Source organism: Xyrauchen texanus, chromosome 35 (genome assembly GCF_025860055.1).
Source record: "Xyrauchen texanus isolate HMW12.3.18 chromosome 35, RBS_HiC_50CHRs, whole genome shotgun sequence".
NCBI lineage: Eukaryota > Metazoa > Chordata > Actinopteri > Cypriniformes > Catostomidae > Xyrauchen > Xyrauchen texanus.
In genome coordinates, this window is record NC_068310.1 from 28,782,725 (window position 1) to 28,799,652 (window position 16,928).

General features: G+C 36.5%; 1 protein-coding gene across 1 annotated transcript in view; it reads right to left on the bottom strand.

Annotated features, from left to right (window-relative positions):
- Positions 1-468: 468 nt before the first annotated feature.
- The window catches only part of LOC127628411 (HBS1-like protein), a 40,202-nt gene continuing 23,742 nt past the window's right edge, over positions 469-16,928 (bottom strand). Inside the window, exons 9-18 of the mRNA XM_052105137.1 lie at positions 15,036-15,182; positions 14,822-14,896; positions 14,290-14,407; positions 13,928-13,996; positions 11,450-11,554; positions 8,101-8,191; positions 7,794-7,902; positions 3,504-3,604; positions 2,325-2,469; positions 469-2,186 (exon numbers count right to left, since the gene is read on the bottom strand). Coding sequence (XP_051961097.1) covers positions 2,175-2,186; positions 2,325-2,469; positions 3,504-3,604; positions 7,794-7,902; positions 8,101-8,191; positions 11,450-11,554; positions 13,928-13,996; positions 14,290-14,407; positions 14,822-14,896; positions 15,036-15,182 — 972 coding nt within the window. The 3' untranslated portion in view covers positions 469-2,174. The remainder of the gene's footprint in view (positions 2,187-2,324; positions 2,470-3,503; positions 3,605-7,793; positions 7,903-8,100; positions 8,192-11,449; positions 11,555-13,927; positions 13,997-14,289; positions 14,408-14,821; positions 14,897-15,035; positions 15,183-16,928) is intronic.

A 16,928-nucleotide genomic window follows, 5' to 3' on the forward strand; every position in this document is an offset into this window, starting at 1 on the left:
TCATTAGACAATCATTTTTTAGAAGTTTGAACACAAGATCAAAGAGCACAATTAGCTGAAATTTAAGTAGCACAAAAAGAAGGATAGTCAAAAATGTTCTTAAGGGTAATTAAGAAAACTCTTTGATGCTGTTTAAAGCAGAGCTAATGGCATATTCCCTTGGGTCTGTGATTAGTGCACTTGGAATAAGTCGATCTCTGCAGCACAGAAAAATACATAAATTAGGACTAGCTCAGAGCTCAATGGAACATTTTAAGTATTTTGGAACAATTATTTTGTCACCCTGATTGAATCAAGTCAGCTACCTCCGAGCCATAAAACAAGAGGTAAAAGGTCAAGTACAGCCCCATATTTTTCAGTCTTGTTGCTAATGTTACATGTAGGCAAATATGTAATCTTGAATAAGTGGGTGGGGTCAAAGCAGCATTCTGTCAATCACATTACAATTTTAAAGTACCACTTTCTGCTATATATTTGCAAGTTTATTACTTAAAAATCTTAAACTCTAAGTTATATTGATGATGTCATTAAATATCAGAGAGTGGAGTGAAAAATTGCAGTTCCACACTTTTACAATGTGTTCTTGGACAACAATTCTGCACCAGTAAAGTATGAATTCCAGTACATGTATTGATCTTGGTTAATGTTAATTTCAAAATGTAAAACATTTTTAACATTAAAAGTTTAATACATTGACATAAATGCATTAGAATCTAACTTGAACATGGAACAGTAACATATTTAGAAATCAACCAAGATTAATAAATTCTGTATGTTTTTGTTCAGTGTTAGTACATGATACATAATACATTAACTGATATTAACAAACAGAACCTTATTGTAGTGTTATCATACAATAATATGTCTTTCCTTTTAACAAACTTAAGCATTCAAGTTCTTGTTAGATCAGTGAACAGTTGTTTGTACATGAATTAAAATGGTCAAGAACATTGCTGAGGCAGGGCTACACTATACCGTGAGAAATCAAAGTGTTTCCAATAGTAAGAAGTGTTGCATAAGGGCTTATATTGTCTCAAGTTTGTTGTACAACACTTGCAAACTTAATTTTTTTTATTCATTAGCTGCTATATCTTTATGTTAAGCAAAGACATCAAATAAATATTATTTTATTATATTCACTTATTTAAAAAACTGAGTACCACAACTTCAGTAGGCTTTTAATTGTGGTCCATATAAGAATTTACCTAACACTAATTAAAAATTAAATACATGCACACAAATACATGAGATGTTTGTGTTTATTTATAGACACTCATGTTTTCCACAGTGATTTTTATTTTTCTGATGAAGCTTTACACAGATCCAACAACTTCAGCCTCAATACACCCAAACAAAAAGTCATTTAAATTTAAACCCCTTAATATTAATGTCAAGATCTGACAAGTCAGACACAATGATGTCCTTCAAATGCTTAAAGTGATTCATGATTGATTATAGACACCCGAATGAGTTTTATGCGTCATTCAATTCTTTCCTGTCCAGTCTACATCTCTTTCTCCATTAGTCATCTTGACTCCCCAAGTTGATATATGCTTATGATTTCTCGTCATTAAGCCAGGAAATGGCTGAAAGGACGTAGAAATAGATCGAGTTGAGGGCAGCCAGCTACAGTATGCTCATTTTAGTTTGTCCTTTTTCCCCTTCACTAATGTACACACCCCTAATTAATTCTTATTTAAATCTTTAAAACTTTTGACTTGAACCAAGGCTAAATATTCCATATTACTCCCACATTGTAGTTAGAAATATTGCCATTTACAACTATCTAAATAAAATGTCACATAATAAAATAAAAATGAGTTCAGTTTGTTGATCAGAGGTGTATAAATGAATTGATGGAATTAAAGTACAGGTATTAATTAGTGAGTGGATTATCAAGGGGGCTTAAGTTGAGGGAAATGTGGGATAATATACAGTTCATTCGTTTATTGAAAGCTGAAGAGCAACTTGAACACAAGACATTCACTCATACCACAACATTCAGCCTTTGAAAAGGTTTATGTTTTCTGTAAAATTAACTGTAGCCTCAGTGTCTGGTTGCCTAATGGGTATCTTTGTGTATCTGCATGCACTTTGCATTTGTGTACACTCCAAGGGGGAAATGCACTTCTGTTCCTCCAGTATGTGCAGACGGATCCAGTTCAGACTTGTTTTTATTCTTTGATCTACAACAGGATAAAAATCAACAGTATTAACAAAATTGCATTTTTATGATGCAATACCCAAGAATATTAATGGACACAAGGACATTGTATATTATTCAAGATCTGTATTTGTATCAGAGCATAAACTGCATGTTTTACCTCTGTGACGACTCCAGCAGCAATAGTCGATCCCACATATCTGAGCATGAATCGACCCAGTTCTTTATAATCCTTATAAAGTTCCAGAGCCACAGGCCTTTGTGTTTGAATTTCCACCACTGCGTTCTGTCCTTTACTCAAACACCTGCACAAAATAGGTACAGCATTAACACCCTTTGCCTAAATCACAAGTCTAATCATTAGTCAAAGGACTGGGATTCCCCCCCAAAATTAAATCTCGGTGTATCAATATGACACCAGGTTTGATGTAACCAATCGCAATGCAGCAGTTTTGATTATGAGGAACAGAAAATGAGAGTTGAGGTGGGGAAGATTTTCAGTGAATAACTACTTTTAAATTAATACTTTTAATTTACTTTCTAAAGCAAATGAATGGCTTTAGAAGGCTTAGAATATAGTGAACAAGTTGTATGTACTTCTTTTATGTTGCTTTTTGTCCTTTTTGGAATTTGGCAGCTACTGATCACTGTATATTTTCACATTCTTTAGAACTTCTTTTGTGTTCCATGTAAAAAACTTAAATATATATATACACAAAAACACACGCACGCACGCGCAGGTGGGCTGGTTTGAGTATTTCTGTAACTGCTGATCTCCTGGGATTTTCACACGCAACAGTTTCTCGAATAACTCAGAATGGTGCCAAAAACACTAAAAACATCCTGCAAGCAGCAGTTCTGTGGCCAGAAATGCCTTGTTGATGAGAGAGGTCAACAGCGAATGGCCAGACTAGTTAGAACTGACAAAGTCTACATTAACTCAGATAACTGCTCTTTACAATTGTGGTGAGAAGAATAGCATGTCAGTATGCTATTCTGAGATGCGGGTTGGCGCTGTTTTGGTTGCACAAGGGGGACCAACGCAATATTGAATATTTATCTATATATACAGTTGAAGTCAGAAGTTTACGTACACTTAGGTTGAAGCCATTAAAACTAATTTTTTAACAACTCCACAGATTTAATATTAGCAAACTAGATTTTTGGCAAGTTATTTAGGACATCTACTTTGTGCATGACATGAGTAATTATTCCAACAACAGTATACAAGTTTATACCTGCATATATGTGTGTGTGTATATATATCACAACACACACACACACACTTATATTTAACAAACATGATTCTATTAACATATTTATCCATCCACACACTTACTTTGGTTTCTTCTTGAGAATTTCTCCACTGCTCTTGTGTAATATACTGACTAACTTCCTAATAGTTGCTGGTTCACTTACTGTTTGATAATGCAACAGCACCTGAGAATCATAGAAACACAAAATACAAGTAGATACAAAAGGCTGTTTGAAGCATAACATGTCCATGTACTTCTCTAAAATCAAGATTTTAGGTAAAAATGTATATGAATGCATAAAGGTTCTAGTTTTTCACAATTTTTTAATTCACCTTTTTTCCTTCACTAGTTCATTTTAAGAAAGAAAGGTATAAAAAGTAATGTTTATAAAAGGAATAGTTCACTCAAAAAGGAAAATTCTCTCATCATCTACTCACCCTCAAGCTATCCCAGATGTGTATGTCTTTCTTCTGCGGAACAAAGATTTTTAGAATACAGTGCCTCCGGAAAGTATTCGCAGCGCTTCACTTTTTCCACATTTTGTTATATCACAGCCTTATTCCGAAATTGATTAAATTCATTATTTTCCTAAAAATTCTACAAACAATACCCCATAATGGCAATGTGAATGAAGTTTGTTTGAAATCATTGTACATTTACTAAAAATAAAAAAAATCCCACGTACATAAGTATTCACAGCCTTTGCCATGACACTCAAAATTGAGCTCAGGTGCCTCCTGTTTCCACTGATCATCCTTGAGATGTTTCTACAACTTGATTGGAGTCCACCTGTGGTAAATTCAGTTGATTGTACATGATTTGGAAAGGCACACACCGGCCTATATAAGGTCCCACAGTTATCAGTGCATGTCAGAGCACAAACCGAGCCATGAAGTCCAAGGAATTGTCTGAAGACCTCTGAGACAGGATTGTATCGAGGCAGAGATCTAGGGAAGGGTACAGAAACATTTCTGCAGCATTGAAGGTCCCAATGAGCACAGTGGCCTCCATCATCTGTTAATGGAAGTTTGGAACCACCAGGATTCTTCCTAGAGCTGACCACCTGGCCAAACTGAGCGATCAGGGGAGAAGGGCCTTAGTCAGGGAGGTGGCCAAGAACCCGATGGTCACTCTGACAGAGCTCCAGCATTTCTCTGTGGAGAGAGAAACTTCCAGAAGAACAACCATCTCTGCAGCACTCCACCAATCAGGCCTGTATGGTAGAGTGGCCAGACGGAAGCCACTCCTCAGTAAAGGTTTGGAGCTTGCCAAAAGGCACCTGAAGGACTCTCAAACCATGAGAAACAAAATTCTCTGGTCTGATGAAACAAAAATTGATCTCTTTGGCCTGAATGGCAAGCGTCATGTCTGGAGGAAATCTCATCACCTGGCCAATACCATCCCTACAGTGAAGCATGGTGGTGGCAGCATCATGCTGTGAGGATATTTTTCAGTGGCAGAAACTGGGAGACTAGTTACGATCGAGGGAATGATGAATGCAGCAATGTACAGGGACATCCTTGATGAAAACCTGCTCTAGAACGCTCTGGACCTCAGACTGGTGCGAAGGTTCATCTCCCAACAGGACAATGACCCCAAGCACACAGCCAAGATAACAAAGGAGTGGCTACGGGACAACTCTGTGAATGTCCTTGAGAGGCCCAGCCAGAACCCAGACTTGAACCCGAATGAACATCTCTGGAGAGATCTGAAAATGGCTGTGCACTGACACTCCCCATCCAACCTGATGGAGCTTGAGATGTTCTGCAATGAAGAATGGGAGAAACTGCCCAAAAATAGATGTGCCAAGCTTGTAGCATCATACACAAAAAGACTTGAGGCTGTAATTGGTGCCAAAAGTGATTCCACAAAGTATTGAACAAAGGCTGTGAATACGTATGTACATGTTTTTTCTTTTCGTTTTTTATTTTTAATAAATTTGCAAAGATTTCAAACAAACTTTTTTCACATTGTCATTATGGGGTATTGTGTGCAGAATTTTGAGGAAAATAATTAATTTAACCAATTTTGGAATAAGGCTGTAACATAACAAAATGTGGAAAAATACTTTTCGGATGCGCTGTATATCAGCTTTTGGTTCGTACAATACAAGTGAATGCTGACCAAAACTTTGAAGCTCCAAAAAGCACTAAAAAGCAGCATTAAAGTAATCAATATGACACCATTGATTTAATCGATGTCTTCTGAAGCAATCCAATCGATTTTGGGTGAGAGCAGACAAAAATGAAACTCCTTTTTCACTCTACATCTTACCACTGCAGTCTCCAAGCACAATCATGATTTCAAGCTCAATTACATTTCCTAGTCCTTCACACATGTGCGGACCGCTAGGAAGTGTAATTGAGGTAATTAGAATAAAGCATGAGTGTTTCAAAACTTTTGACCGGTAGTGTATATGCTACCTTTATTTCCTTTGGCAGATGCTTTTATCCAAACAAACCCAAGTTTTATCCAAAGAACCAAAACCAAAGTTTTGATCACCACTCGCTTGCATTGTATGGAACCTACAGAGACGAGACATTCTTCTAAAAATATTTTTTGTGTTCTGCTTAAGAAATCTTTACACATCTGTGTAAGATTATATATGCAGAAGAATTCCAGCAACATGATTTGGATCTAGGAATAACCCAGTCTTTCAGTTTGGAATGTTTCCACGTCATAAATTACAGGCCCTCTGCTGGATCCCCCACACAGAGTAAACCAGGCTGTTCTGTTTACAATGACCCATCAGATTTGCACGACTCGAATAGCAAGACATTTCATCTTAATCCAGGAACATTTTACACAGTCACAATGCTTTAAAGATTTCTAGAATGTACAGAATGCATCCACGATTTATACAAGACCTAGTCTTGCTAGGTAATCCTGACAATTGCTTTGAACTGTGGAAATTGTATAACTGACAAATTAATGATTATAGCCTGATGTACCTCTTTAAAATGTGTGTAATGTTTCATCCATGTTGTATAACCCATGAATTAACCAGTGTTATTTTGTAACTAGGGATTTTCATGTTTTGTTATCTACATATAACATCCATTAAAAAAAATTCATGTTTAGAATGCAAGCATTTGCTGGTGTATGCAGAGAAAGCTGATGACAACGAATATCATGTCTCTTGTACCATTCTCAAGATATAAAAGCTCACGATTAAATATGCACTCATTTTGCGTGGGAGATTTTTAAGAGTCTGAAACAAAGGACCATAACTCAACTGTCAGAAAAGACAGCCCAGTTGACCATGTGACTCTGAAAAGTCACTTCTGATTGGCGCGGGACAAATTTGGGGATGCGGCAAATATTTTCAAACAGGAAGAACACGCGCTCTTGCCTCTTCATCATCTTCTCGTGGCTCTTGAGGCTCTTCGGCTCTCCTCTCTTCTGCCTGTACGTGCTTTGTTTGGTCGCTCCGCTGACCAGTAAGAGATCCATGCCATGTGAGGTCCAAGGAAGCTCGTGACTCGACGTCCCGAGAAAAATCATCACTCTCTACGGCCTCACTTCAAAATTATCATTCATACAGACAAAATCATCAATCATACAGAGATCAAAACATCGACGGAAAGAACTTTCGACCGAGAACCAAGCCACATAAAGAACGCAAGGAGACACCACGAAGACAAGCAAGTACATCTCCAATATTGTGCTCAAAGTGCTGGTGTATTAATTAAATAATTTGGGTAATCCGGTTGCAAATCGATGCAGACTCAAAGAAGGATAAATGGTTCTTAAGGTATTGTCAACAGACTCCATAAAGTTCATTTTCACTGTACTGATCAATTATTTCACATTCTGTCACTCTGTTCACCAACCTGTATTCTGTATATATGTGTTTCATTATAGATGTGTTAGATTTATGTTTAGAATAGTAATAAAGTTTGTCTGTGTTCAAAGACGACGTGACTGTGGTATATTTTGATAAATAATCTCATCCCTGTTTCTGAAAGATTTTGCTTCAAAGCTGTACCTAAATACATGTGATATTATTTTCAATAAGTCATGAGAATAATATCACTCCAATAAGTGAATAAATTATAATTCATATATTAAAGCTAATTCCTTACAGTAGAAATTGTGAGCTGTTACAACTAGACATTGTATTACGATTTCAATGGTGGAGAATCTGTTAAGACAAATAATCTAGTTATTTGTCATTTATCTAATTTATAATGGTCGTAGAACGTTTAAATCGTTTTAGATGGAATATTGCGTGTCACACCACTGGACCTATTAACTTTAATTAAATACCTTTAAAACATTTGCACAGCCCCCATAAAAATATGCTGGTATATTAATAAGCTACAAATGCAACATAAGTCTGAATGCAGAAAGATAAACAAGTGTTTTCTCACGGGAAAGCCTTGCGTAACAGGAACTTCTATATTAAAGAGGAGAATTCTTGCTCGGAACCTTGTACACGCTCTGATGGGCTCTTTGGGATCACAGAACATACATCCAACACTACAGAGAGGAGAGAGCAATGAGAAAACATGATCATACAGAATCAATGATGACTTTTTTTTTTGCAATACATTTTTGTAATCTGTTAGATTTAAGTATCATGCAATAACCAAAATATTATTTAATCATAATGTTACGGTATGGTATGCTCTTAAGTAAGGTAATGCTTTCCACACCAATGTATGTTTGCATGCTTACTTTATTTTGATGATGTCCATGCCAGTTACTGTCAGACTGACATGATCACCAGCAGCTGCCCAGTCTAAAGCTTCATCATGGAGGGTGATCCCTACAGAGAAATAGAAGTCTGCATTCAGCATCCAGAACAAGTAAAACTGAAAGTTTAAAGCAGTATAAATATGAGTGAATGGCCAGTTCACATGATGTTATTTTACAGACCTAAGAAGAACGCCACTCATTTTATTTTTCTCTTATATTTGCTTAATTTGGCTGGATGATAAATAACACATACAGAAAAAAAAACCATACACATAACCATACAGTATTTATTCAGACTGTGTTTTTTTTAATTGTGCAATAAAATAACATAAGAATGAGAAATGTAGAAAGAAATACAATTTAAACATACATGCATTATCTAACATGAGTTATAATAAAACATGTCTGGTCACTTATTGATATATTATTGATTTTTTATATATATATGAGGGTGAGGAAGCATTTTACTATTGATTATCGGCAAAAATACACACTGATAGTATTTCCCCGTTAAGTCCAGTGCTGGAGCGGCTGGGAAGTGTCTGCTGTCGTTATGCTGTATGAGAGTGGCCTCTAGAGGTGAAATAATAACCATCACTTCCCTGATGCATGTGGCTTTTGTTTTGACACATGAGACTACACTCTGCATGGAGTGGATCACTTCAAATGCGGATTTAAACATCAAATATGAAAATGTATATTGTTCACGTTGTCATTTTATTATAAAGTAATTAATTTGTTGACTAGATGCTGCATTATTAAAGAACAGCAGTGTTTGCCGACAATGCTGAGAGGACACCAACATTAAAGCTAACCTCAAGCGGTTAGAACAATGTGACAAAAGTATATATAAGTCCTAGCCAAATGTTTAAATGTCACGATTGTTACCATCTATTACCATGTATTTGCATTCGTTTATATCCACCTGGTCACGTTTATGAATTTTTTAGCCAGCTAAGTTGCATATTTAAAGGTAGTTACACGAGAAAGCACATTAATATATTCCTGCAGCAGAGAGAAACGTATAAACAAATTAGAAATGGTTCTGATTTCAATAAAAAAAAATTATTCTCACTGTAATACGATGACTTCAGATCGATCACATTCTTGTGCTAAAAAAGGCTAGACACAGCGCAACAAATACAGTTTAACAGAAAGCAGGCGTCTCAATACGCTTTAAAGTTATTTTTAATTACATACATAATCTAAAAAAAACAGCGCTCCTGCACGAGACGCTGAATAAACCAAAACAAGGGAAACAAAGACGTTCAAATAGCGTGCATTTGCATAGAAAAACAAATGGATGGTTGCAAAAGCGTTCGGTGTGAAAAGCCCCTTACATTTGGTGGAGGTCTTTGGCCATGCGTCTTGCTCTCTTATCAGCGTTTCTCAGATTAAGCAATGAGATGTTTAAATGCTTTGTCAGGAAATATGTTCAACTTGGAAATGTGTGTCTGTCTCAAGATCCTCAAGTTGAACAGCCCCCTGGCCTTGGCTCATTGTCTGAGCAGCTTCACCACGAGTTTAGCTGAATACCACTGCTATTTGTGAATATTGCTACTCTACATACAACTGTACTGAATCAAAAATCAATGTGGTATTTCACTGTTATTATGAAGCTTAAATCTGGAGTAGAAGGAATCAATTAAAGTGTAACACCATGACTATTTAAGCGTTTTCACCCCTCATTTTACTTTGACTTAACATTTGAGAATATGGACTGACAAAATATTTTTGTTTATTTATTTTATGCACATAAGTTGAAAATGAAATGCTCTTTTTTAACAGTCAGGATAGGAATGTTTTATGCAATAATATAATGGTGCTGTATGGTTTATGTATTTATGGCGTCCTCTTGTGGACTAAGGAAACAACCTCAATTTAAAAATCAGCTGACTTAAAAATTTGAATATTAGTTCATATATATTAATATTTATATATATATATATTTATATTTTCATGGTTCAGTCAGTACTGTTTATTTTTGGAAAAAAGTTCAGCACTCTTTTAATGTGTGTTATTTTTTCATTCAGTATCTATTTTAAAAACTATTGGTTGATTAATCGGTTATAGGCAGGTACTGCCCAACTTATTTATCGGTCAACCTCTAATTTTTATTATTATTGAAAGAATATCTCAGCTCTGTAGGTCCATACAATGCAAGTGAATTTTTAAACTCTAAAAGCACTTGAAGGCAGCATAATCCAGTGGTCTCCAGTGGTTTAATCCATGTTTTCAGAAGTGATATAAGTGTGGGTGAGAAACAGATCAATATTAAAGTCTTTTTTTACTATCAATCTCCACTTTGACATTCGTCTTTAGTGATTCGCATTGTACGTGCATTTCGTCACCTATTGGGCAGGGAGGAGAATTTATATTAAAAAGGACTTAAGGCTGATGTATGTAATTTCTGAGCCACAAATGCCACAAAACGGAACTGCAAAAATAAACAAAGTTTTCAAAACAGTTTTCGAAGTATGCCCCAATCTGCCCTTGGTCACACAAAAAAATTGTCCCGTCCCAAACTCACACCATTAGTTGATTAACGTAGTTGGGGCAGGTCAAAACAAACAGAACAATTATCAAAGCACCACAGAAACATAGTGCTTACAATTTTCGGGAAAATGAATACATGAATAATTACTTATAGTTGTTTCTGCATTTTAAGCTGGGATAGAAAAAAGTATTTTAACACAGAAAAAGTTACATACTTCAAAATATTTATTTGTTTCTCACCCAAACCTATCATATCACTTCAGAAAATATAGATTTAACCACTCAAGTCAAATGGATTACTTTTATGATGCCATTATGAGCTCAAAATTTTGGTAGCCATTGACTTGCATTATGAGGACCCACAGAGCTGAAATATTCTTCTAAAAATCTTTGTTTGTGTTCAGCAGAATAAAGTCATACACATATGGGATGGCATGAATGTGAGTAAATTATGAGAATGTTTGGGTGAACAATCCCATTAATACCTTTAAATGTCATGTAGTGTGACATGCAAACCTCCAACAATTGATTGACATTTTCTGTGCATGCAGTATAAAAACCCTAATGTGCATTTGCCAGTTATGCAAGTTCAAGAGAGAAAAAAAATATACAACAAACCAGAAGAGGGAGCTGACACATTCCTTAAAAAAATATACAACAAACCAGAAGAGGGAGCTGACACATTCCTTGTCAGAAGTAGTAGTAGTAGTAGTAGTCCTTTATTGTCACATAGTAAACCAGTGAAATTGGCCATCGATCGAAGTTGGTAACAATGGCTGTTCCTTTGTAAAGCAGTGCATCTTTCTAGATCATAAAGCTGTTGAATGTTTACCTTTCACAGTGCAGGTCTCATTAGGTGGCATGACCAGTGCTTTATCTCCTGTCTGAATAAAGCCAGCCTCGATCTTCCCTGTCACACAGAACCCAGAGCCCTGATCTGAAAATAGACATGCTTTAGCTAATGGATGTAAACCATCTAGTTATAATAATGAATGACTATGTTACAGTGTGAAACTATGAATGAGTGCAGAATAAGGCTTCGTTTCATTGTTAGGTTTCACTTTTAAAATAAAAACATACAAGAAACTTCTGCACTGTTTTTGCACCGAATAAATTTTTACTACATTCAGTGGCCCCAAAAAGTATTTTGACACTTAAATGTGAAATGTGTCATTTCTGCACCACTGCCAGGTTTCCCGAACACACTCCTTCTGAAAGCCATTGGTCACCAAACAGATTAGTCCTGCACCAAACTCAGACCACGGCTTACATTTTTGAGAATTTTGCATATACAGTTTAAGTCACAAGTTTACATACACCTTAGCCAAACATATTTAAACTCAGTTTTTCACAATTCCTGACATTTAATTGTAGAAAACATTCCCTGTCTTAGGTCAGATAGGATCACTACTTTATTTTAAGAATGTAAAATGTCAGAATAATTAGAGAATTATTTATTTCAGTTTTTATTTCTTTCATCACATTCCAGTGGGTCAGAAGTTTACATACACATTGTTAGTATTTTGTAGCATTGCCTTTATATTGTTTAACTTGGGTCAAACGTTTTGGGTAGACTTCCACAAGCCTCTGACAATAAGTTGCTGGAATTTTGGCCCATTCCTCCAGACAGAACTGGCGTAATTGAGTCAGGTTTGCAGGCCTCCTTGCTCACATATTTTCAGTTCTGCCCACAAATTCGCTATAAGATTGAGATCAGGCCTTTGTGCCACTCCAATACCTTGACTTTGTTGTCCTTACGCCATTTTACACAACTTTGGTGGTATGCTTGTGGTCATTGTCCAGCTTCCTGAGATGTTGCTTCAATATATCCACATAATATTCCTTCCTCATGATGCCATCTATTTTGTGAAGTGCAACAGTCCCTCCTGCAGCAAAGCACCCCCACAACATGATGCTGCCACCCCCATGCTTCACAGTTGGGATGGTGATCTTTGGCTTGTAAGCCTCACCCTTTTTTCCTCCAAACACAATGATGGTTATGTTATGGTTATGAGTTAAATTTTTGTTTCATCTGACCAGAGGACATTTTACCAAAAAGTAAGATCTTTGTCCCCATGTGCACTTGCAAACAGTTTTTTATAGCAGTTTTGGAGCATTGGATTCTTCCTTGCTGAGCAGCCTTTCAGGTTATGTCAATATAGTACTCGTTTTACTGTGGATATAGATACTTGTCTCCCTCTTTCCTCCAGCATCTTCACAAGGTCCTTTGCTGTTGTTCTGGGATTGATTTGCACTTTTTGCACCAAACTACATTCATACTTCCTGAGCGGTATGATGGCTCCGTGGTCCCATTGCGTTTATACTTGCGTACTATTGTTTGTGCAGATGAACGTGGTACCTTAAGGCATTTGTTAATTGCTCCCAATAATGAACCAGACTTGTGGACGTCCACAAATTTTTCGGAGGTCTTGGCTGATTTCTTTTCATTTTCCCATGATGTCAAGCTAAGAGGCACTGAGTTTGAAGGTAGGCCTTAAAATACATCCACAGGTACACCTCCAATTGACTCCAATTAGCCTATCAGAATATAATTGCCTAAAGGCTTGACATAATTTTCTGGAAATTTCCAAGCCAATAAAAGGCACAATTAACTTAGTGAATGTAAACTTCTGACCCACTGGAATTGTGATATCATTAATTAAAAGTGAAACAATCTGTCTGTAAACAAATGTTGGAAAAATGTCTTGGGTCATGCACAAAGTAGATGACCTAAACTACTTGCCAAAACTATAGTTTGCTCATATAAATTCTGTGGAGTGGTAAAAATTATTAGTTTTAATGACTTCAACCTAAGTGTATGTAAACTTCTGACTTCAAATGTACATATACAGCTTATTTATACTTATCTCTGCATAATAAACGAGAAAGTTTTTAACCATCAAAAAAGTATGAATGTCGAATGAAACCTTATTAAATATTCTTTATAAACCTTTATTAATAATTAAATGTCTTATTAGCTAAATATATCCATAGATAATGTAAGTGCAGTACACCAGTGGTTACACTTCTATGGCACTTGTGTGAACTTGAGGGAAACTGAATTTATATATCCACTAAAAATATCTTTTGGTACATTTGGTAAAAAAAAACTGTTCTGAGTAAAGCTCTAGCATAATTTCTTTGCAGATGCCACTTTGTTTGTTACTTCGTTGCAAAGAGATGCAGTAATTTTAAGTGTGCAAATGTGTCTATACACTTTCTAGGGCCACTGAAGATTAGATTTTAGATTTTGCATATTTTGTGGTACAAAATCTATTTATAAAAACATTTATGACGGTTCCTTGCTGACCTTTGAAGACATCTGACACACAGAGTCTGAACGGCTTTTCCACTGACCTCTGAGGAGGTTTAAATGCATCTGCAGAAAGAGAGATGGAGAGAAAAGGACACAGAAATGAAGAACGCTGCAGTTGTCTTAAGGGTTTTCTGTTTGCCTCATCAAGTTTTGGTGAGTCAGAGTAAAACTGCTGAGGATTCTTACAGTTCAGCCGCCAATCAGATCACAGCATCAAAAGACAAGTGCTGCTGTGAAAATCATCACAGCAGACACTTCTAAACTCTTGCACACTAACACACACACCCCTATGTATATGAATAGATAGAAAAGAACACATTCACAAAACATGTATGTTTAGGGTCAAACACACACACCCATCTGCTCCAGTAGGCATGGCCCAGTGTACCATGCAGTTAGATCTGGTACTTTGCTCCTGGTAGTCAGATTTTCTCCAGACAGGCCACTTGTAGGGATGTAGAACACATCTGAATCCTGCAAAAGACAATTCATTTTTGAATATGCATTACACGCATGTTTATATCATATGATCAGTACAGACACCTATCCATTTACATTACATTTGGCAAAATATCTATCAAGCTCCACAGGAGAAAGTCATATGGGTTTGAAGGCCAGCAAAGTCTTGTAAGAATATCAGCACAATTGTGTAGCTTTATTTATGTGAATCAGAACATGAGAAAATTAACAGTTCTGTAGAATTCAAGTTGCTTGATGTGTCACTGATCAGATAAACACTCGTATATTTGTGATCAGAGAAGAATGATCATGCACTTAAGCACACATAAAAGGTAACTTGAAATTAACACCTTCAGTCTTCGAAACTATCTTCTTGTGAAAAATGAGTGTGTGTGTGTGTGGGGGGGGGGGGCATACACTTGACATTACCTTAAAACCAGTTTGCTTCAGAAAGTGACCAAGCTTGGAGACAATTTCCTGGAACCTCTCCTGTTGCCAGTTCACCTGCAAAAACGCACACATCACGATGTGATGAGCAGAACTGCTGAGAGCGTGGTTGTGGCAGAGTTCTCAGACATAAATAAAAACATGATTGACAATGCCGTGGTTACTGTATGCCATTGTGGTCACCATGGTTACCCACCTGGTCCATCTTGTTGACAGCGACAGCAAGCTGCGTGACTCCAAGGGATCGGACTAGCAAGCCATGCTCCCTAGTCTGCCCACCTGCCTCGAACCCGGCCTCAAATTCCCCGCGGCTGGCATCTACGACTAACAAAGCCACATCTGCCTGCCAGACACACAAACACACGCGCGCACGCACACGCACACACACAAGACTTAGACTACCTTAAATGCTCTGACAGTATCCACCATTAATAGACAAACAAACATGTGATTTTTATACTTGAAATTGTTAACCCAGGGTCATTTTTAACCTTGGGTTAAAGTAAACCTGGATCATCATGTTCCATGTGTCCCACTTTTTCATACTATCACCATGTTTGTCCATATATTGTCCTGGGTTAGTTAATTAAAATCGTATATCTTTTACATCACAATTCAACTCAAACAGGTCTTCAAACCAAGGGTTAAAAATGAGGAACTTTTTAACGTGGCCTTGAACAGTTTTTTTCCTAGAGGTTGCGATAGAAAAAAATCTTTAGCCTGGGAACCCTTTATATACATCTACTGATAACAAAAGTATTAATGTAACATAATTTTGAATGGAAAGTTGCCTGTTAGTTACTTTTGCATTGAAAAGTGCCTTATTCTCATAGTCAATTGGCCGAGTGTGTGTGTAGTGGGAGTAAAGATGATTAAAATGAAAACTGATGCACTAGATTTAAATGGTTTTCCTGTTTATTTATTTATATAAAAATGTCAAAATGACAGCATTTGAAATGATTCTTCATTTAAAAAAGAAAAAGAAGAAAAAAAAAGAAAAAAAAAAAAAGGTAAATGGCAGAAAACTTCTGGGTTAAGCAACCCCTTATTGTTTCCAAAAATTCCTACCACCTCTACCCAATTCCCTCGGGTCCAAACTCAAACGCCACTGGCCGAGCTAAAACTAATGCTGTTGATTGATCCAGAAGTTGATATTCTGGGCAATGTACTGAAAGCAACACAGAGAAACACAGTGTTTATACTAGTGTTGGGTTCGATTCCACCTTAGTTGAGTCCGAGTCAAGTCTGAGTGTTTAAACAATTGAGTCCGAGTCCAAAAGGGGCTGGGTTGGTCTCAAGACAGAGTCCATAAGAGGCAGAATCAGAGTCAAGTCCGAATGAATCTGTTCATGAATCTGAATTAAAATTGTAACCATAAACTCAACATCAATATTTTAAGCTTATTTTACTTTTACCTTCGCAACTAAGAAAAACAATTAGTCAATAAAAATGCAAAAAACAAATGATTAGTATCCTACTGAACAAACTTCAAATTGGTTTCAGAATGAAAGCATGTGCTTTAGGTGTAAGAAGACAGAACTGTCTTTCAATACACTTCTTATTGAGTTCTGTTCACATTTAAATTATTTGCTACTTTTTTTCCCTCCACTCAAACATACACCAAAGAAAGTGAAAGCTGTATTAGTCATTACAGCCAGAGTTGTTATTATTTCTACTTCATTTTCAATTTGTCCATTTATTGGTGAGATACAATTAAAGTAATTCATTAATTAAAAAAGAACTTTGAAAGAGTGCGTGCTGCTGCTCTCAGCCAGAATAAATCACACGTAAGGGCATATACACGTGAAAACTGATGCACAGTATCAAATACACAGAATGTATGATAGTACTAACTGTAGAGAGCACATCATTATGAAGACAAAGCCAAATCCCGGACATTTAGAGGCAATTTTGCAATCCCGGCCAGATGCTTTTTTTGGGGGGGAAGAGAGGACGTATGGTCACCAAATGTTACGTAATTGTTTGTTTGTTTGTTTGTTTTTAAGCATCACAAATGCCATGGACAAGTCCGAATGGCTAGAGTCCGAATCAAGTCAGAGTAAAAATGCATCTGAGACCGTGGCAAGTC